Source organism: Salmo salar, chromosome ssa21 (assembly GCF_905237065.1).
Source record: "Salmo salar chromosome ssa21, Ssal_v3.1, whole genome shotgun sequence".
In the NCBI taxonomy this organism is placed as follows: Eukaryota; Metazoa; Chordata; class Actinopteri; order Salmoniformes; family Salmonidae; genus Salmo; species Salmo salar.
Window position 1 is genome coordinate 22,364,343 of NC_059462.1, and position 23,094 is coordinate 22,387,436.

The following is a 23,094-nucleotide window of genomic DNA, read 5'->3' on the forward strand; positions in this document are numbered from 1 at the left end:
TTCTTAGAATGTTGCTAAAATGTTGCAACAATAGATTCTGACGCTGCACTGTTGCCAGGCAACGCAAGATAACAGCACGCTCCATGGCAACCTCAAACGGGAAGGACGAACGAACTTCTCACGAGTTGGACGGAGGAAAAAGTATATTTATATCCCAATTAATGCCACTATGGCACTGCCGACGCTGCCTGTTAATTCTCTCAACAAAAACGTAAGTTTTGTGCAATGTTTCCTGTTAAATTAGTGGATACATTTGAGATTATTTGGATTATTGACCCCAGTTAGCCTATTTTGTGAATTGAGGCGAATAGAACAACACGTAGCGCTTGCTACGCTAGCATGTTCCCTCGCAGCATCTTCCATAGATTGTGCAAATTCATTGCATTAAAATGCATTCCTGTTTGCTGCAAGAACCTTAAGAAAACACATTGAATATGATGAATTCCTGCTTTTCTGACATTATCCACTAAACTTAAAGGTTAAATACAAATAAATAAAGCCACAAACCATAATATTTTCTCTGCATATGACTCTAGTCTTTACTTGACTGACTTGTGACATCTTTTCATCCAGTTGGGGAAAGACAAATTCCACAAGTCCCAGCATTTTGACTATTCCAACGGGGTCCGTATGATGGTGGGCTCTGGGAAGCCAGGCATTGGAGGGGAGTTGCTGTTGGGCCAGAAGTCTCAACCAAACTATTCTGTCTTCCCCAATGGAGAGGGCAGTGACACTCCATCATGGGTGGCCTTTGACAAGCAGGTCTGTCATATAATTTTTTGTGCTTTCCAAATAATCTTTGAAAGGTGCAGTAGATTACAGATACACGACTGACAGACAGATAGACAGACTGAGTTGGACAGACTGCTCCATTCTCACCATCCCTCCCTCTCCCTCAGGTGCTGAGCTTCAATGCTTTCTTCCAGGAGGCTGTGCCTCAGAAGCGAGAGGAGAAGTACCGCGTCAGGAAGTGTAAGATCTATTTCTACCTGGAAGACGACACAATCCAGGTGGTAGAGCCTGAATTAAAGAACAGCGGAATACCACAAGGTGAGGTATTTTAACCTAGGTCTTGAGCAGGTAAATTGCTGATTGAGATCTACCTGAATTTCTACCCCCTATTCAAACAGAAACCAGTACCTGCAAAAAGACGGATGATTACAGGAAAAGCCCTCTATGTTAAAGAGGTTTAACTATTACAAAATCTAAAAAAATTGAATAATTCTTTCCTATTTTCAGGAACGCTGATTCGTCGGCACCGCATCCCACTGCCCCCTCCAGATGATGAGTGCTTCTACACGGTGCACGACTTCAACATCAACCAGCAGATGGTGCTGTACTCACGCACTTTCATGGTCACCGACTGTGACCCCTTCACCAGAAACTTCCTCAGGAAGATGGGGGTACGGCTCAACCCCCCCACCTCCACTCCCCTGGACCCCTACAGCAACCTACGGCAAGAGGTGAGATTAGAGAGGAGGGGGAATGAGGGAGGGTGAGAGGGAGGAAGAGAGGGATAACAGAGACGGTGACATTATGGATTAAGTGGTACCATCTTCTGTGTTGAACATAGTGCTTTGCTATTGATCTAATGCCAAGGTGCCAGCCTGAGAAACATGTCACACTGAGCAGAAACTACTCAGGCTGATTGATTTACATTGTCCTCTGACAGATCGAGGAGCTCACTGCACAGATGCCACCTGTCAGAAAACAATGACTGACATCTGTTTATCGGATATTATCACAATTACATGACTTCTATACATACAGACACAATCTGTAGCTACCAAGCTGTATACTGTAGACTTTATGTATTGATAAAGTATACAGTATTATCAATAATCTGTCTGTGTATCCACAGATGGAGAAGAGTATGAAGCCGCTGCGTCCATACGAGAGGCTGGACACGCTCAAGCAGTTCCTGGACCACGACCGCAATGTGCTGCGGTTCTACTGCCACTGGGACGACTCAGAGAACATGTTTGGGGACCCGCGCGAGCTCACCCTGCACTACTTCTTGGCCGATGACACCATAGAGATCAGGGAGGTCATCTACCCCAACTCAGGCCGGGATGCCACCCCAAAGTTTCTGCACCGTAGCAAGCTGCCCAAGGTTAGATGGGAAATGTGTGTACAAAGCAATGTTTCCCAAACTTTTTCACTCGGGTCGCCTTTTCCATAATTGGGGTGCATCCCGCATGAGGTGTTTTTTGTTGTTGCCATTTTAAAGCAAATTTCCTGCTTTCTACACATTTTGTCATATCCTATGTGTGTTCATGTGATATCTGAGTGACTCAGACATTACAACAAAATCAGTTGGCTACAAAACCAAGCTAAAAAATGTTACCTGACATGGGCTAGTTGATCTGAACATTCCTGACAACTTACTGTATAAATAGCTCTGGTAGCAGAAACGTCTGCAATGACAAGAGGAAAACTGCTGATGCACTACCGGATTTCGAAATTGCACCTTTAGCATTCTACTATTACAACTTTCAATAGTAAGTTGAATGCCCGATTGAGTTTAAAATAAATAAAACATTAAAAAAAAAAAAAAAAAAACATTTTTTTATCGTGCCCCACAGTTTGGGAACCACTGCCTTATAGGAGCAGAAAGCTTACAGACACTTTCCGCTACCACTCTCTCAGCAGAGCTGACTTGCAGTGTCACACCTGTTATTTGCATAGGGAGTGGCGTGTCACATTTTCTGGCCTATCCAGACAAATAATTGATTTGCTCTGCCTCTGAGCGATGGAACCCAGCCTGGGAGACGGCATAGGAGAGGGGACAGTCTAGTGATATTCTCTGCCGGATTTAGAGCTCTCAACATGAAAAAATACAAAATCAATTTGTAGAATTGAAACACGACCACTTTATTTTGGTCACAGAGGTACGAAATCACTTTGTGCGGAAAGCTGAAGTTGTAACGATTCTTCAAATATTTGAATGTTGTTTCTGTGTCGCTCAGAGGAGGCTTGGCAGAAAATGCTCTGTCGTCTGTTATATGAAATGGGGCCAAATTTGTAGTCCCTTAATACTATAATATTTATTTTAAAGTTATAATAAAGGTGAAATCTTATAGTAAATTGTTTATAATTTGATTGTTACTCTATTTAGAAAACATGTCAGTCATTTCAAGCCTTATATTCATATGATTTTTTATATTTTTATAATATTTGTACTATGTACTTGAGCTTGTGTCCTCAAAAGGGAGTAATTTAGAACTATTTCTACCAAAAAGGTGAGTTCCAATCCTTTCTATAACTATGCAGCATTACAAGTTAGTGTTTATGGCCATCCCGTTAAAAATAATAACTTTTGGGTATGTCTATTTAGGCGGAAATCTACATTTTTCCTTAACGTTCAAGAGGAAATTAAAGGAAGGGCAGAAGATGGGAAATCTAAACTGCCATTGTTTCGCTGCTTTGAAGCATTTGTATAAGGGGAGTGATATGTTTTGGTTGAAGTATAGTCAAAAGAGGAAAGGTGCCTCTCTTTCTCTTCTGCTTGAATGGCTTCGGCCTCCCTCTCTCACAGAGCTCTCATCCACTCTGACAGGTCTGTAGTCACGTCTAGCCTCCCTGAAGCATCTTTCCTCATCTCTTCTCTAGTCACTGTTCAGACACTAACTCATCGTTCCTTTCCAGTTGTTTTCCTTTTGTAAAATCCAGTGATTGTCATGCTGTTTGTTCGGTTGCCTTTCTATAAATGTCATCCTGAAAGGTTGCATCTGAACCTCCTAGCCAGCTGGACATAACGATTCTCCCCAGATACAAAATAAATCTGTCCCTCAAGACAAATGATGATGATTTGGTCAGTCTGTGTTCTTTCTCTTTCTCCCTGTTATGTTGCTTCCATGACCAAGAACCAGGAGGCAAGTACCAACCAATCTGTGTGCTGTGGTTATGGTGGTGGTTTGGTGTAGTGTGGTTTGGTTTGGTGTAGTGTGGTTTGGTGTAGTGTGGTGTGGTTTGGTGTAGTGTGGTTTGGTGTAGTGTGGTGTGGTTTGGTGTAGTGTGGTGTGGTTTGGTGTAGTGTGGTTTGCTGTAGTGTGGTTTGGTTATGGTGGTGGTTTGGTGTAGTGTGGTTTGGTGTAGTGTGGTGTGGTGTAGTGTGGTGTGGTTTGGTGTAGTGTGGTTTGGTTTGGTGTAGTGTGGTTTGGTGTAGTGTGGTTTGGTTTGGTGTAGTGTGGTTTGGTGTAGTGTGGTTTGGTGTAGTGTGGTGTGGTTTGGTGTAGTGTGGTTTGGTGTAGTGTGGTGTGGTTTGCTGTAGTGTGGTTTGATGTAGTGTGGTTTGGTTATGGTGGTGGTTTGGTGTAGTGTGGTGTGGTGTAGTGTGGTGTGGTTTGCTGTAGTGTGGTTTGGTTATGGTGGTGGTTTGGTGTAGTGTGGTTTGGTTTGGTGTAGTGTGGTTTGGTGTAGTGTGGTTTGGTTTGGTGTAGTGTGGTTTGGTGTAGTGTGGTGTGGTTTGCTGTAGTGTGGTTTGGTTATGGTGGTGGTTTGGTGTAGTGTGGTTTGGTGTAGTGTGGTTTGGTTTGGTGTAGTGTGGTTTGGTGTAGTGTGGTGTGGTGTGTGTTTGTTTGCTGTAGTGTGGTTTGGTTATGGTGGTGGTTTGGTGTAGTGTGGTTTGGTTTGGTGTAGTGTGGTGTGGTTTGCTGTAGTGTGGTGTGGTTATGGTGGTGGTTTGGTGTAGTGTGGTTTGGTTTGGTGTAGTGTGGTGTGGTTTGCTGTAGTGTGGTGTGGTTATGGTGGTGGTTTGGTGTAGTGTGGTTTGGTGTAGTGTGGTGTGGTTTGCTGTAGTGTGGTGTGGTTATGGTGGTGGTTTGGTGTAGTGTGGTTTGGTTTGGTGTAGTGTGGTGTGGTTTGCTGTAGTGTGGTGTGGTTATGGTGGTGGTTTGGTGTAGTGTGGTTTGGTGTAGTGTGGTGTGGTTTGCTGTAGTGTGGTGTGGTTATGGTGGTGGTTTGGTGTAGTGTGGTTTGGTGTAGTGTGGTGTGGTTATGGTGGTGATTTGGTGTAGTGTGGTTTGGTTTGGTGTGGTTTGGTGTAGTGTGGTGTGGTTTGGTGTAGTGTGGTGTGGTTGCTGTAGTGTTTGGTGTTGTGTGGTTTGGTGTAGTGCATGTGTATGTGTGTGTGTTTTAGTTGGCATGTGTGTTTCTATACCGTGTAAGTGTGTGTGTGCGTGCGTGTGTGTTGCTGACTCTTCTCCATTGGTGTGTTTTCTCCTCTGTTCTCTCCTGCAGCATGCTCCCAACCCCAAGCGTCAGCCCGGAGATATCACAGACCGTACGGTGCTCAACGTCTTTGGTCCTATGGGCCAGGGAGGACGCTACATCCTGGACAGCCTCAAAGTAGGTGCTGTTGCAGAGTTTTTTTAGAGACAAAAATGGACATATTTGTCCATATTGAATGCTATACGGAAAATAAGCCTAGGGTTTATGTGACTGTAAGGGATGTTGTAGAAACAGCAGTTTGTTTCCAAAAGTTGTATCTCTGTGTCTTTGAGTGTACAGGATCAGTTTGATCCAGCATATTTTACTGTAAGAAGGGAGCTTACTCTCAGCTAATGTCTCTCTCTCTCTCTCTCTCTCTCTCTCTCTCTCTCAGACAGGTGCGGTCCATGAGCAGTTCTATAAGGACAGTGACCTGACTCTGGGGGGCATAGTCAACGTGTGGGGACGCAGGGTGGTCATCTGTGACTGTGACAACTTCACCAAAGAGTTCTACCGCTCCAAATACGGCATTGGTGAGATACACACGCACACACACACACACACACACACACACACAATGCCATATCCCACACCCCAAGCCCATCACCTGCGGTTCTGGTGTATAACCACAGGGTGTCAGTATAAGTATAATAGACTGTAAGTTTCACTACCTTGACCAAGTAAACTCAAGTGCCCCTGTTTTGCAATGTCGATTTCAGTGCCACTGTCAAGTATTTCCCATAATCTTAAAATGTTGTAAATTTACCCTTTGATGCTCTCCATATCCCTAATTCAGATTTTGTCATTCAGATTTAGTGAAGGCTCAATTTGTGACCCGTTGGAGATTAAAATAACATAATTATAATCATTTTATTATTATTATTACATTTTTTATGCAATTCTCTCCATTGTATCAAAACCATGTGAGCCCTACAATAATCCCTGACAATCAATCAAATTGTGTTTATATACTGTATGAAACACAACATTTACAACATTTGTCACAAAGTGCTTTACAGTAACCAGGCCTGGACCAACAATGGTGGACTTGGGTGATAGAGTGGCATTTGCAGCACTGACATTATAGTAAACAAGGTTTTGGAATTATAGATTTCAGATATATAACATTTTCCAGGTGCTCAGAGTGAGGATAACAGCTCCAGGCCTATCTGTCTCCCTGGCCCTGATCAACACTAGATCCCAGTGATCGCCCCACCGCCGCCAGCCATTTGGCCTCTCTGAGCGAGAAGCTTTCAAATGAAGCCGCTATCAGCATGATTCATGCACTTGTGTTTTCGGCAACATATCTGCCGCTTTGCGCCATCAAAATGGGGGGGTTCAACCAGTCTGCAGTAACCAATCTCTTGTCTGTGGGCGTTAGACTGCCAGTCCACCCCACCCTACCCTTCCCCCCTCCCCCCTCCCCCCTCATGTGTTTCTAGGCTAGGTTAGGTTAGGCTGGCTATGGGGGGGTTCCCTGTATTAGTCACAGCCGATCAATGATGGAGAGGCCTGTTGGGGACCTCAGGGGGTCAAAGGTTATATAGGTTACTGTTACCCCTGTTGCCTTCTCTTTCCATCTCTACTCTTTCTCCTTCTTTCTCTTCTCTTCCTTCAACTGTTGTTGTCTCTCTCTATTTATCTATTTATCTGCCCCCACATCTCTCCTTGTCTATATATATATATATTTATACACTACCGGTCAAAAGTTTTAGAACACCAACTCATTCAAGAATTTTTCTTTATTTTTACTATTTTCTACATTGTAGAATAATAGTGAAGACATCAAAACTATGAAATAACACATATGGAAACGTGTAGTAACCAAAAAAGTGTTGAGCAAATCAAAATATATTTTATGTTTGAGATTCTTCAAAGTAGCCGCCCTTTGCCTTGATGACAGTTGTGCACAGTCTTGGCATTCTCTCAACCAGCTTAATGAGGTAGTCACCTGGAATGCATTTGAATTAACAGGTGTGCATTCTTAAAGGTTAATTTGTGGAATTTATTTTCTTCTTAATGCGTTTCAGCCAATCAGTTGTGTTGTGACAAGGTAGGGGTGGTATACAGAAGATAGCCCTATTTGGTAAAAGACCAAATCCATATTATGACAGGAACAGCTCAAATTAGCAAAGAGAAACGACAGTCCATCATTACTTTAAGACAATACGGAAAATGTCAAGAACTTTGAAGTAGCCACCCTATTTCCAACAGTCTTGAAGGAGTTCCCACATATGCTGAACACTTGTTGGCTGCTTTAACTTCACTCAGCGGTCCGCCTCATCCCAAACCATCTCAATTGGGTTGAGGTCGGGTGATTGTGGAGGCCAGGTCATCTGATGCAGCACCATCACTCTCCTTCTTGGTCAAATACCCTTACACAGCCTGGAGGTGTGTGGGGTCATTGTCCTGTTGAAAAACAAATGATTGTCCCACTAAGCGCAAACCAGATGGGACGGCGTATCGCTGTAGAATGCAGTGGTTGCCATGCTGGTTAAGTGTGCCTTGAATTCTAAATAAATCACAGACAGTGTCACCAGAAAGCAACCCCACACCATCACACCTCCTCCTCCATACTTCACGGTGGGAACCACACATGCAGAGATAATCTTTTCACCTACTCTGCGTCTCACAAAGACACGGTGGTTGGAACCAAAAATCTCAAATTTGGACTCATCAGACCAAAGGACAGATTTCCACCGGTCTAATGTCCATTGCTCATGTGTCTTGGCCCAAGCAAGTCTCTTCTTATTATTGTTGTCCTTTAGTAGTGGTTTCTTTGCAGCAGTTCGACCATTGAAAGCCTGATTCATGCAGTCTCCTCTGAACTGTTGATGTTGAGATGTGTCTGTTACTTGAACTCTGTGAAGCATTTATTTGGGCTGCAATTTCTGAGGTGCAGTTAACTCTAATGAACTTATCCTCTGCAGCAGAGGTAACTCTGGGTCTTCCTTTCCTGTGGCGGTCCTTATTAGAGCCAGTTTCATCATAGCGCTTGATGGTTTTTGCGACTGCACTTGAAAAAACTTTAAAAGTTCTTGACATTTTCCGGATTGACTGACCTTCATGTCTTAAAGTAATGATGGACTCTCATTTCTCTTTGCTTACTTGAGTTGTTCTTGCCATAATATGGACTTGGTCTTTTACCAAATAGGGTCATCTTCTGTATACCAACCCTATCTTGTCACAACACAACTGATTGGCTGAAACGCATTAAGAAGGAAAGAAATTCCACAAATTACTTTTCAACAAGGCACAAATCCATTCCAGGTGACTATATCATGAAGCTGGTTGAGAGAATGCCAAGAGTGTGCAAAGCTGTCATCAAGGCAAACGGTGGCTACTTTGAAGAATATAAAATATAAAACATATTTTGATTTGTTTAACACTTTTTTGGTTACTACATGATTCCATGTGTTATTTCATAGTTTTGATGTCTTCACTATTATTCTACAATCTAGAAAATAGTACATATAAAGAAAAATCCTTGAATGAGTAGGTGTGTCCAAACTTTTGACTGGTACCGTATATATATATACACTACCGTTCAAAAGTTTGGGGTCACTTAAAAATGTCCTTGTTTTTGAAAGAAAGCAATTTTTTTGCCCATTAAAATAACATAAAATTGATCAGAAATACAGCGCAGAACTTGTTAATGTTGTAAATGACTATTGTAGCTGGAAACGGCTGATTTGTTATGGAATATCTACATAGGCGTACAGAGGCCCACTATCAGCAACCATCACTCCTGTGTTCCAATGGCACGTTGTGTTAGCTAATCCAAGTTGATCATTTTGAAAGGCTAATTGATCATTAGAAAACCCTTTTGCAATTATGTTAACACAGCTTGAAAACTGTTGTTCTGATTTAAAGAAGCAATAAAACTGGCCTTCTTTAGACTAGTTGAGTATCTGGAGCATCAGCATTTGTGGGTTCGATTACAGGCTCAAAATGACCAGAACAAATAACTTTCTTCTGAAACTCGTCAGTCTATTCTTGTTCTGAGAAATGAAGGCTATTCCATGCGAGAAATTGCCAAGAAACTGAAAATCTTGTACAACGCTGTGTACTACTCCCTTCACAGAACAGCACAAACTGTCTCTAACCAGAATAGAAAGAGGAGTGGGAGGCCATGGTGCACAACTGAGCAAGAGGACAAGTACATTAGAGTGTCTAGTTTGAGAAACAGACGCCTCACAAGTCCTCAACTGGCAGCTTCATTAAATAGTACCCGCAAAACACCACTCTCAACGTCAACAGTGAAGAGGCGACTCCGGATTGCTGGCTTTGTATATATAGTGTATATATATCTCTTTATCCATTTATTTTTCCTCTCTCTCAGAGGACTTCAGCCCAGTACAGTACAAGGCACCTCTGGCCCCTAAGCCCCCCAGGCCTGTACCTCCCTACAATGGCTTTGGCTCTGAAGAGGACTCACTGTGCTCCTGCCAGGGCTTGCTGCCCAAACCCCCCCAGAAAGACTTCCGCAAGCTCATGGAGAAAGACAGGTGAGAGTCAAGAAAGCACCACTCAGGAGACACTACTTAGGATAGGTCACTACAGTTCAAGTCAAAGCACCATAAGACATTGTCGTTTGTAACTTACCTCTCATAAGTTTTTCTCTCTTTTTTTACACTTGATACACACATTTTGGATTTGGTATCAAATGTTTTATGAGGTGACAGTACATATCTGTTTTACCATTTAGAAATGAATGCGCTTTATGTATCTAGTCCCCCCATTTGAAGAAGTCAGTATTTTGACAAATTCACTAATAGTGTATTAATATTGTCCAAAGTTTAGTATTTGGTCCCATATTCCTAGCACACAATGATTACATCAAGCTTGTGACTACAAACTTTTTGTAAATAAGAATAGATGATGCTTCTGAACACTTCTACATTAATGTGGATGCTGCCATGATGATGGACAATCGTGAATAGTGATGAGTGAGAAAAATCATACCACACCAAAAAATGCTAACCTCCCCTTTTATTGGTAATGGTGAGAGGTAAGCTTTTTTTTGCTAACTTTCTCACTCATCATAGAGCCAAATTGACAGATTATAAAACCACATTTACATATTTTAGCTTCACTGTCCAAATAAATACAGAGGGGAGTGTATTTTCTTGAAACCTTATACCTATTACGGTGCCTATATAAAGTCTTCAGCTCTTGCTCGATTCTCCCATTTCGTCCTTACAGCCTAAATGGGAGAATTACATTGTAGACACTTGACAGTAATATGTATGCTTCTTAGATGCTGTATCTACTGTAAGTGTCTAGATATATGTTAACTCCTCTCGCTGTGTGTGTGTGTGTGTGTGTGTGTGTGTGTGTGTGTGTGTGTGTGTGTGTGTGTGTGTGTGTGTGTGTGTGTGTGTGTGTGTGTGTGTGTGTGTGTGTGTGTGTGTGTGTATGTGTGAGAGAGAGTGCCTGCCTGCTTGTCTGCGTGCGTGCGTGCGTGTGTGTGCGTGAGTGTGTGTGTGTATTTCCCCCTACCAGACAGGGCCTTGAGAGCAACGTGCTGAGGTTTATGGGGAAGATGGTGACTGAAAATCCCATCGACAGAGATAGACTCTTCATAATCTCCTTCTACCTCAGTGACGACACCATCTGTGTATTCGAACCGCCTCAGAGGAACACCGGTAGGGACCGTTTGGCTAGCTAGGACCAGGCTATCAGTCGGCACTTCTAGAATACCCATAAGAGACAAGTGGATATACTAATGAGGATTACTTTACTTTCTCTCCTCCTCCTCTCTTCCGCAGTGAAGTCAAGTGGAAGTGTCTACTTTACTTTGACAGGTTGAGATGACTTCTTCCACATATTCAAAAGTCCCCTTCTGTGCCCCCCAGGTGTGTTGGCGGGTAAGTTCCTTGAGCGTGGCAGAGTGAAGAAGCCTGGTCAGGAGCTGTTTAAGAGTGAGATGTCCCAGTATTTCAGTGCCCAGGACCTGTATGTAGGAGCCAGGATCAACCTCAACAACCAGGGCTTCCAGCTGATCGACGCTGATGAGTACGCCTTCAACTACATGGAGCAACACGCTGAGGAGGTACAATGCACTTTCTCCTCTTCTTTTCTTGTTTCTTCTCTTTTTCTCTCTCCTCTCCTCATCTCATCCTCTCCTCTCTGTCCAGTTTCCCAGGGCTAACATGGGCTCCATCATCAGTAAGATCCGCTCCATCCCTGAGGACAAACAGAATGAGATTAAACAGTTCCTCACCCTCAGTGACCCTGGAAACACTGGACTGATCCCTTACGAACCCTTCAGGTAGTACACTCCTCTTTCTTCCTCTTCCCCTCTTCCCCTCTTCTCTTTTTTTTATCCCTCTCTCCTCTGACCCTGGAAACACTGGACTGATCTCCTACCAACCCTTCATATAGGACTCCTCTCTTACTCCTCTCTTCTCTCTCTAAACAGCTGTTTACAGTATGGTCCCAATGAATTGATTTGGGTGTTTTCTGATTCAGATCCTCAGATCCAAAACAAGTCCAGATCCAAGGCCAGGAACTAGAGCCCCAGTGCCAAGATTTAGTAGTCATCAAACTATGGTGTTCATAAGCAGTTTATAAGCAGATCCTTGAAGCAAATGTTTCTGGTTGTGTGTGTGTGTGTGTGTGTGTGTGTGTGTGTGTGTGTGTGTGTGTGTGTGTGTGTGTGTGTGTGTGTGTGTGTGTGTGTGTGTGTGTGTGTGTGTGTGTGTGTGTGTGTTTGCCAGGGGCCTGCTGGTGGGTCTGGAGTGTGGTCTGTCGGAGCACGAGGTGATGATGCTCGGTCGTTGTTTCTGTGAGCGCCAGCAGCCCGAGGCAGAGGTGGGCCTCATGCTGGCTGTGGCTCAGGACCACCTACGCAAGAAACACTTTGAGAGCTTCTCCGACATGACCAGAGCCTTCACACACGAGGACCGACACAGGTAGGGAGTCATACACACACTCAAGCACAGACATACAGGGACGCGGACACGCAGGTACACACACGTATACACAATTGGGGAGTAACGGATCACATGTTTACAGACACTATAGAAAAACTAGATGATTACTTCTAGGATTACTTTTAAATTCAGAAAGGATGTTTGCGTGACTGTTTTCTGACACCTTTCTGTTTTCTCAAGTGCATTCAAATGAGCATAGAAAAAAGGGCAATTTTAAGTTTGTTCTGCTTGAGCAAGTCTGACCACAAATCAGAGACCACTATGATGAACCACCAGGAGCAGGCATAGGCTTTTGTAGGCTACAGTCAAAGCTGTGTCTTCCAATGGTTCAACTGCTGTCGGCATCCAAAGATTATCCAACTTGAATAAACGCTTGGCGGTAAGGATGACAGCAGTGGTGTAGTCTACAGCGATACGGATATCACTTATTATTGATATCTACATAGGGCATTGATGTGAATCAGATTGATGCTCACTCATTTAGCTATTTGCGCCTTACGGATTGTGGTTGTTGTGGATGGATCTTCACAGATGTGTATTTTAACCCAATAGTGGTTGAATTGAAGAAGTTTAAACTGCCTATTAATCATTGTTTTTGTGACCAGTGGACAGCCAGTGAAAAATGCATTCTTGCTGCAGTGTGGTTCCCAGCCATATGGAATAAAAGTTCAAGGGAGTTCCTCCCTTCTAAACTCCCTCGTGTTGTGCTCCATACTGTCAAAAACTACTTTCATTTAAGAAGACCACAATTAGGGCTTTTATTGATCAATCTAATTAGTGCTGATTCAGAAAGAATTATTCCATAGGCCTACCACCAAGATCTGCACATGCTCAAACTTGCACACTTTTGATAGACTTAAACAGATGCAAATTACACTACCTGACCAAAAGTATGTGGACACCTGCTCGTCGAACATCTCGTTCCAAAATCCATTAATATGGAGTTGGTCCCCCCTTTGCTCCTATAACAGCCTCCAGTCTTCTGGGAAGGCTTTCCACTAGATGTAGGAACACTGCTGTGGGGACTTCCATTCAGCCACGAGCATTAGTGAGGTTGGGCACGGATTTTGGGCGATTAGGCCTGGATCGCAGCCAAAGTGTTCGCTGGGTTTGAGTTCAGTGCTCTTTGCAGGCCAGTCAAGTTTTTCCTCAGTGATCTCGACAAACCATTTTTGTATGGACCCCGCTTTGTGCACGGGGCATTAAATGTGAAGCGCTCCAAAAACACTTGATTTCACATGTGAAATGTCACTGTGATTATTATTATCTGACCCTGCTGGTCATCTATGAACGTTTGAACATCTTGGCCATGTTCTGTTATAATCTTCACCCGGCACAGCCAGAAGAGGACTGGCCACTCCTCGGAGCCTGGTTCCTCTCTAGGTTTCTCACTAGGTTCTGGCCTTTCTAGGGATTCTTTCCTAGCCACTGTGCATTGCTTGCTGTTTTAGGTTTTAGGCTGGGTTTCTGTACAGCATTTTGTGACATCGGCTGATGTAAAAAGGGCTTTATAAATACATTTGATTGATGGAAGTGTTCCAAAAACACCTTTTCACATTATTTCACATGTGAAATGTCACATTTGAAGTGTTCCAAAAACACGTTTTCAAATGTGAAATGTTACATGTGAAGTGTTCCAAAACCAAGTTTTCACATGATTTCACGTGTAATATCACGATAAGATTTCCAAAAACAAGTTTTCAAATGTAAAATGTTACATGTGAATTGTTCCCCAAAAACATTTTCACCTGTGAAATGTTCCAAAAACACGTTTTCACATGATATCACGTGAAATTTCACATTCAACGTGTGAAATCATGGGATTTTCCACATGTGAAATCATGTAACATGAAATTACACTGGTAGCAATTGCTGTTTGTTTTGTGGGAAATATTTGTCATTCTGCTGTACTGTTCTACAGTAATACAATACTGTATTGGTTACAGCCTTATTAAAAAATGGATTAAAAAAATATATATCCTCATCAATCTACACACATCACCCCATAATGACAAAGCAAAAACAGTTTTTTGGACATTTTTGCTAATTTATAAAAAAATAAACAACTGAAATTTCACATTTACATAAGTATTCAGACCTTTTACTCAGTACTTTGTTGAAGCACCTTTGGCAGCGATTACAGCCTTTGAGTCTTCTTGGGTATGACAAGTTTGGCACACCTGTATTTGGGGAGTTTCTTCCATTTTTCTCTGCAGATCCTCTCAAGCTCTGTCAGGTTGGATGGGGAGCGTCGCTGCACAGCTATTTTCAGGTCTTTCCAGAGATGTTCGATCGGGTTCAAGTTCGGGCTCTGGCTGGGCCACTCAAGGACATTCAGAGACTTTTTCCGAAGCCATTCCTGCATTGTCTTGGCTGTGTGCTTAGGGTCATTGTCCTCCTGGAAGGTGACCCTTCGCTCTGTCTGAGGTCCTGAGCGCTCAGGAGCAGGTTTTCATCAAGGATCTCTCTGTACTTTGCTCCATTCATCTTTAGGTGCCTTTTGGCAAACTCCAAGCAGGCTGTCATGTGCCTTTTATTGAGGAGTGGCTTCCGTCTGGCCACTCTACCATAAAGGCCTGATTGGTGGAGTGCTGCAGAGATGGTTGTCCTTCAGGAAGGTTCTCCCATCTCCATAGAGGAACTCTAGAGCTCTGTCAGAGTGGCCATCAGGTTCTTGGTCACCTCCCTGACCAAGGCCCTTCTCCCCCGATTGCTCAGTTTGGCGAGGCGGCCAGCCTTAGGAAGAGTTTTGGTGGTTACAAACTTCTTTCATTTAAAAGTGATGGAGGCCACTGTGTTCTTGGGGACCTTCAATGCTGCAGACATTTTTTGGATCTGTACTTCGACACAGTCCTGTCTCGGAGCTCTTTGGACAATTCCTTCGACCTCATGGCTTGGTTTTTGCTCTGACTTGCACTGTCAACTGTGGGACCTTATATAGAAAGGTGTGTGCCTTTCCAAATAATGTCCAATCAATTGAATTTACCACAGGTGGACTCCAATCAAGTTGTAGAAACATCTCAAGGATGATCAATGGAAACAGGATGCACCTGAGATTAATTTCTAGTTTCATAGCAAAGGGTCTGAATACTTATGTAAATAAGGTATTTGTGTTTTTGTGTTTAATACATTTGCAAAAAATCTAAAAACCTGTTTTTGCTTTGTCATTATGGGGTATTGTGTGTAGATTGATGAGGATGAAAATGTTTTAATCAATTTTATAATAAGGCTGTAACGTAACAAAATTTGGAAAAAGTCAATGGGTCTGAATACTTTCCAAAGGCACTGTAAATACTGTCAATCGCAATGCACTTGGGGGTACGCTACTTTTTGGCCTGTCCTGCAATTCAACTTGACATGCCTCACTTGCATTTACATTTAAACTTATAGGATACTTTAGACGCACTTATTATTTTATAGTAAGTTACCGGCTACTGGGTTACGGTGAAAATAGTGGAAACAACTTTTAATGTAATTTCTAACTCTATTTTGTCAGTAAATATACAACAACGAACTGTATTCAGAAATTCCAATTATAATTCCAATTATGTTCAATGCTGTAAAACCAGGAATTTGGTTTACTTTCTGAATTGACTGGAACTTAAATGGAATTGACCTCAACATTGGTTAGCACACTTGGGACGCAGCCACACTTGGGATTTGAACTCACTAGATGACAAACTTCTTAGATGACAGCAACCTGAATTTCCTGCTTTGTCAACAGGTCTGTGACAATGACAGCGATCGACCACAGATTTATTGGCAAGAATACATTCCTCCACTTTGCTAAAAGTTTCCCGGAATCAAGTCAATAATTGTGTGATTATCCAACAACACCAAAGAAAAAAGTAGCAGTGTTCAGGGATACTTGACATAAAAAAAATGTTTTGACTAGGCAAGTCAGGTAAGAACAAATTCTTATTTACAATGAAGACCTACCCCAGACGACACTAGGCCAGTTGTGCGCCGCCCTGTGGGACTCCCAATCACGGCCAGATGTGATTCAGACTGGATTCGAACCAGGGACTGTAGTGATGCCTCTTCAAATCAAATCAAATCAAATTTATTTATATAGCCCATCGTACATCAGTTGAAACCCAACCATAAAACCCCAAACAGCAACCAAAGCATGTGAAAGAAGCACGGTGGCTAGGAAAAACTCCCTAGGAAAAACTCCCTAGAAAGGCCAAAAACCTAGGAAGAAACCTAGAGAGGAACCAGGCTATGAGGGGTGGCCAGTCCTCTTCTGGTTGTGCAGGGTGGATATTATAACAGAACATGGTCAAGATGTTAAAATGTTCATAAATGACCAGCATGGTCAAATAATAATAATCATAGTAGTTGTCGAGGGTGCAACAAGCACGTCCGGTGAACAGGTCAGGGTTCCATAGCCACAGGCAGAACAGTTGAAACTGGAGCAGCAGCACGGCCAGGTGGACTGGGGACAGCAAGGAGTCATCATGCCAGGTAGTCCTGAGGCATGGTCCTAGGGCTCAGGTCCTCCGAGAGAAAGACAGAAAGAGAGAATTAGAGAGAGCATATTTAAATTCACACAGGACACCGGATAAGACAAGAGAAATACTCCAGATGTAACAGACTGACCCTAGCCCCCGACACATAAACTACTGCAGCATAAATACTGGAGACTGAGACAGGAGGGATCAGAAGACACTGTGGCCCCATCCGATGATACCCCCGGACAGGGCCAAACAGGCAGGATATAACCCCACCCACTTTGCCAAAGCACAGCCCCCACACCACTAGAGGGATGTCTCCAACCACCAACTTACCGTCCTAAGATAAGGCCGAGTATAGCCCACAACGATCTCCGCCATGGCACAACCCAAGGGGGGGGCGCCAACCCAGACAGGAAGACCACGTCAGTGACTCAACCCACTCAAGTGACGCACCCCTCCCATGGACGGCATGGAAGAACACCAGTAAGCCAGTGACTCAACCCCTGTAATAGGGTTAGAGGCAGAGAATCCCAGTGGAAAGAGGGGAACCGGCAAGGCAGAGACAGCAAGGGCGGTTCGTTGCTCCAGCCTTTCCGTTCACCTTCACACTCCTGGGCCAGACTATACTTCATCATAGGACCTACTGAAGAGATAAGTCTTCAGTAAAGACTTAAAGGTTGAGACTGAGTCTGCGTCTCTCACATTGGTAGGCAGACCATTCCATAAAAATGGAGCTCTATAGGAGAAAGCCCTACCTCCAGCCGTTTGCTTAGAAATTCTAGGGACAATTAGGAGGCCGGCGTCTTGTGACCGTAGCGTACGTGTAGGTATGTACGGCAGGACCAAATCGGAAAGATAGGTAGGAGCAAGCCCATGTAATGCTTTGTAGGTTAGCAGTAAAACCTTGAAATCAGCCCTTGCCTTAACAGGAAGCCAGTGTAGGGAGGCTAGCACTGGAGTAATATGATCACATTTTTTGTTTCTAGTCAGGATTCTACCAGCCGTATTTAGTACTAACTGAAGTTTGTTTAGTGCTTTATCTGGGTAGCTGGAAAGTCATTTTTGGACAGAAAGTTTCTGATTTTTGCAATGTTACGTAGATGGAAAAAAGCTGTCCTTGAAACAGTCTTGATATGTTCTTCAAAAGAGAGATCAGGGTCCAGAGTAACGCCGAGGTCCTTCACAGTTTTATTTGAGACGACTGTACAACCATCCAGATTAATTGTCAGATTCAACAGAAGATCTCTTTGTTTCTTGGGACCTAGAACAAGCATCTAGGTCCCAAGAAACCAGATCTACACCACACAGATCTGGTGGTGTAGCTGCACTATAGCAGGATATTTCAGGTTATTAGCAACCGAGAGGGTATGAGTTTAAATCCCATTCATGGGATCCCAATTGTGGTCACAGTACAAGATTTTACAGTAATTTAAATAAGAATACAGTAGAATACTGTCATTTAGAAATATCACCAAGTTTTTAAATAAATTTACTTCATTTTTTTCTGCAACTTTAGGCAAAACGCAGAAGTGTTGTATTCTTGCCAATAAATATATACCTGATTTCCATATTGTCCACATTATGCAAACAGCATCATATTAATTTTGCTGTAAAATTTTGCTGTAAAAATACAGTATCATATTCATGGTATCACATGTTTCACATGAACTCGTGTTTTCATATCTGCTCACATGTTGGCATGTGTAGTTCCATAGTATCACATGTTGAAATTTAGCCTCCCCACGTTGTCACATTTATTTCACATGAGATTGTGTTTTAACGTGCTCACATGTTATCACATGTTGCTTCACCTGTCACATGTTATCACATTAACTTCACATTAAATCACGTGATCAACATGAGATCACACAAGAAGAACGCAAACCTCCACTTGTAATGGTGAGAGGTTAGCGTGTTTTGGAGGTATGATATTTGTGCTTCTGGGACTTTCTCACTCATCATTATTTACGATTCATTCAGGATTATCCGTAATCACGGTAGCATCCACTTTAACTATAAGTGTTTAGAAGCATATTCTATTTTTATTTACAATAAAAGTGACTCCAAAATGACACTATACATTATTTACCATTCATTTCTATTGGGCGCAAAATAATCTGAAACACAACCAAAACAAACAGCAAATGCATCCAACAAGTTGTAAAGTCACAAGCTTGATGTCATCATTGTGTGATAGGAATATGGGACCAAATACTAAAGTTTAAAAGTGAATGTACAAAAAGTTTACCTCATATAGATGAAAATTCCCTCAAATTAAAGCTGACAGTCTGCACTTTAACCTCATAGTCATTGTATAATTTCAAATCCAAAGTGCTGGAATACAAAAAATGTGTCACTGTCTCAATACTTTTGGAGCTCACTGTACATGTATGAGGGTGCACACACACTTTCACACACACACTTTTCACACACACACTTCTGTCTCACACACACACACACACACACACACACACACACACACACACACACACACACACACACACACACACACACACACACACACACACACACACACACACACACAGTTCTTACACACCAATCTCGACAAACCGTTTCTGTATGTACCTCATTTTGTGCATGGGGGCATTGTAATGCTGAAACAGGAAAGGGCCTTCCCCAAACTGTTGCCACAAATTTGGAAGCACAGAATCGTCTAGAATGTCATTGTATGCTGTAGCATTAAGATTTCCCTCCACTGGAACTAAGGGACGTATCCCGAACCATGAAAAACAGCCCCAGACCATTATTCCTCCTCCACCAAACTTTAAAGTTGGCATTATGCATTTGGGTAGGTAGCATTTTCCTGGCATCTGCAAAATCCAGATTCGTCCGTCGGACTACCAGATGCTGCGTGATTCATCACTCCAGAGAACTCGTTTCTACTGCTCCAGAGTCCAATGGCGGCGAGCTTTACACCACTCCAGCCGACGCTTGGCATTGCGCATGGTGATCTTAGGCTTGTGTGCTGCTGTCGGCCATGGAAACCCATTTCATGAAGCTCCCGACGCTCCAAAGGCAGTTTGGAACTCGGTAATGAGTGTTACAACCGAGGGACAAGACGATTTTTACGCGTTGCGCGCTCCATCACTCGCCGGTCCCATTCTGTGAGCTTGTGTGGCCTACCACTTCGCAGCTGAGCTGTTGTTGCTCCTAGACATTTCCACCTCCCAATAACAGCACTTCCAGTTGACCGGGTCAGCTCTAGCAGGGCTGAAATTTGACAAACGGACTTTTTGGAAATGTGACATCCTATGATAGTGCCACATTGAAAGTCACTGAGCGCTTCAGTAAGGCCATTCTACTACCAATGTTTGTCAATGGAGATTGCATGGCTGTGTGCTCGATTTTATACACTTGTCAGCAACGGATGTGGCTGAAATAGCCAAATCCACTAATTTGAAGGGGTGTCCACAAACTTTTGTATATATAGTGTATATACCCCATACCCACATACACAGAGCCACACAGGCAGGTACCGTCACGGCCCGCCATCAATCAGTTGGCCAGCGGCCCCAGATCCTTAGCTGCTTGAGTAGCAGCAATTAGTTCCAGCAGTGTGTAAGTGGAGCATTGGAACCAGATGATCCCCACAGACCTGCATATTATGTAGCAGTTACACACACACACACACACACACGCACACGCACACACACACACAGTAGAACTGTGGCATAAAGGAAATTGATAGCTAGCCACGCCACAGGGTCAATCAGCATAGCTTGTTTATGTGGCCATGTAGTTACCCTGGGTTAGTTTCAGATTTGTCTAAAATGTCCTCCCTATCCAATGCCCCTATAATGAAGACGGTATGTCATAATGTCAAGGACTGGCTCCAGACTACTCAAAAACACAGGGAAAACAAATGTGGCCTCTCACACACACACACACACACACACACACACACACACACACACACACACACACACACACACACACACACACACTCAAGCCTTTCATCAATGATGATTTCTCATATGTGCTTGCCTAATATTTGTGCTCGTCTGGTCCCCCCTGCCTAATATCTGTGCTTGTCCGGTCTGGTCTGTGTATCCAGGACTGGTCATCTCTCCACCAAGGAGGCCAGGACCATCTGTAAGGCCTTCCAGCTGCCACTGGCTGAGGACCTGTTGAGGGCCCTCCTCAAGAAGTAAGAAATTAGATCAGAAAGAAAGAGGAGTAGCAATGGGAGTGGAAGTGTGCTTATACAACAGTCTTTGAGAGTCCTGTGGTGTGTCCAGGTTTGATGCAGGCTCTGAGGAGATGGACTACCATGCCTTTCTGGCAGGGATCAACTGGAGAGAGAACCCTGCTCCCCCTGTCCTGCCTGACGACGCCCTGAAGGTGAGAGACTCAGTGGGTCATTTAGCATGAGAGAGATTTAGCATTTAGCACAGAGCCAGCTAAGAAGATCCATCTGCACTTTTTATTGTTTATTTCACTTTATCCATTTCACTTGCTTTGGCAATGTAAACATATTTTTCCCATGCCAATAATGCCTCTTGAATTGAGAGAGAGAGAGAGAGAGAGAGAGAGAGAGAGCACTGTTTGTGAATCAGTCTCTTCGCACGTGTGTACATGCCCGTGAGCTTGCATGTGCATGTGTGTGTGAGAGCCTGTGCGTCTGTATTGTCTCTGTCATTCTCTCTTCGTTCTCTAGCAGTGTACTATCACTGGTTCCCAGCTCTTCTCTTCCACATGCAGTCCAAAGCACAAACTAGTCAGGGATCCTCTGGTGGGGTAAACTGCCTTTCTAAACCTTCTCCACAGACCCACGTGAGAGGAGTGACAATGGCTGCCGTGACTTTGCGTCTTCACGTCCTCACATTTCTTTCTCACTGTGATGACATCAGAAGAGTTGCCTATGTCTGCTTGAGGACTTGCTTTGTGTTGATTGTCCCAACATCCAGGCTCTGTTATTTTCCTGATTGTCTTCTGCTGATGCCTGGCATTTACCTGTATCCGCCTGGGACTCTTGTCTCTGTGGAGCTAACACACTGTTTGAACAATAAGGCACATACTTTTTGTACCACTAACATTGCACTATTTTAAAGCCAATGCTGTCATGTTTTGTGAATGTATTTGGCGTGCATAACCCATGTCTACCTCTACATTCATGGATGTTACTAGTGTTCCAGGGATTTCATTTTGTACATCTAACCTTTGTTTAACCAAGCAAGTCAACTGTCATCCTCAATGAGGGCCTAGTCCAGTGTCTTGTCTTGTCTTCGGCCCTTTGTCTTGCAGTTGTTGAATTGAATCAACTATTGGTTGTCCACAGTTTAACGTGGACTGGAGCAGGGAAGCCAGAGGCCCAGAGGTGAAGAGCATCAACTACTCTGTCCTTCTGGAAGACGTGTTCGGTAGTGTCAACACCAACCCAACACTCTAACCAACCCAACATTCTAACCAACCCAACACTCTAACCAACCCAACATTCTAACCAACCCAACACTCTAACCAACCCAACATTCTAACCAACCCAACACTCTAACCAACCCAACATTCTAACCAACCCAACACTCTAACCAACCCGACACTCTAACCAACCCAACACTCTAACCAACCCAACATTCTAACCAACCCAACACTCTAACCAACCCGACACTCTAACCAACCCAACACTCTAACCAACCCAACATTCTAACCAACCCAACACTCTAACCAACCCAACACTCTAACCAACCCAACATTCTAACCAACCCGACACTCTAACCAACCCAACACAAGGACAGAGAGATAGAAAGGAGTACCACCAGATCATCATCCTATGAACTCAATCACCTCGCTGCTCTCTGTGTATATTTTCCACTTTCAATTAAAGAACATGGATTACATTTGCAACCAAACGTCTGTGTTTTTAACATGTGTGGGAAATGGTGTGTACACTTGAATTGTGTTATGTGCAAAACAAAGACCCTTAAAAACAGTATACTGTGTGTACGTGTGTGCGCGTGTGTGCACGTGTGTGCACGTTTTACTATACTTGTGAGTACCAGAAGTCCTCATAAGAATAGTAAACCAACAAAAATTCTGAGAAGTGAGGACATTTTGCCAGAACTCACTTGTAAAAAGGCTATTTTAGGTTTAGGGGTTAGGGTTAGAATTATGGTTAAGGTTAGTGATTAGGTTTAGGAGTTAGGGTTAGGTTAGGGGTTAGAGAAAATCGAATTTTGAATGGGAATCAATTGGTCACCAAAAAGTCCTCACAAAGTATAGTAAGACATAGAGTTTGTGTGTGTTAGGGAGAGGGCCTCAGAGACACTGTAAAAGATACGAGGCGTTAAACCAGAACTGTATTTCATCCGCAGGCAGACAGGCACACGCATTCATTATGATTACACTGGATCCTCTGTATCCCCTCTAACGTGCTGAGTTGATAAGAGGGGAAATGGCCTGAGAAGGGATCCACCATGCTTAGGTTAAGCTTCTGACAGGGCAGAGGCATCCACACTTAGCCTACAACCAAG

General features: G+C 43.3%; 1 protein-coding gene across 1 annotated transcript; it reads left to right on the forward strand.

Annotated features, from left to right (window-relative positions):
• Window positions 1–87: 87 nt before the first annotated feature.
• On the forward strand, window positions 88–22,145 carry efhc2 (EF-hand domain (C-terminal) containing 2). The gene is made up of 15 exons (XM_014164470.2): window positions 88–211; window positions 574–762; window positions 900–1,050; window positions 1,240–1,463; window positions 1,862–2,113; window positions 5,242–5,349; window positions 5,606–5,744; window positions 9,554–9,719; window positions 10,717–10,859; window positions 11,070–11,266; window positions 11,352–11,485; window positions 11,934–12,128; window positions 20,682–20,774; window positions 20,866–20,968; window positions 21,906–22,145. Exons 1-15 carry the CDS (start codon window positions 170–172, stop codon window positions 22,014–22,016), a joined length of 2,247 nt encoding a protein of 748 aa, XP_014019945.2. The 5' UTR covers window positions 88–169; the 3' UTR covers window positions 22,017–22,145.
• Window positions 22,146–23,094: the final 949 nt, after the last annotated feature.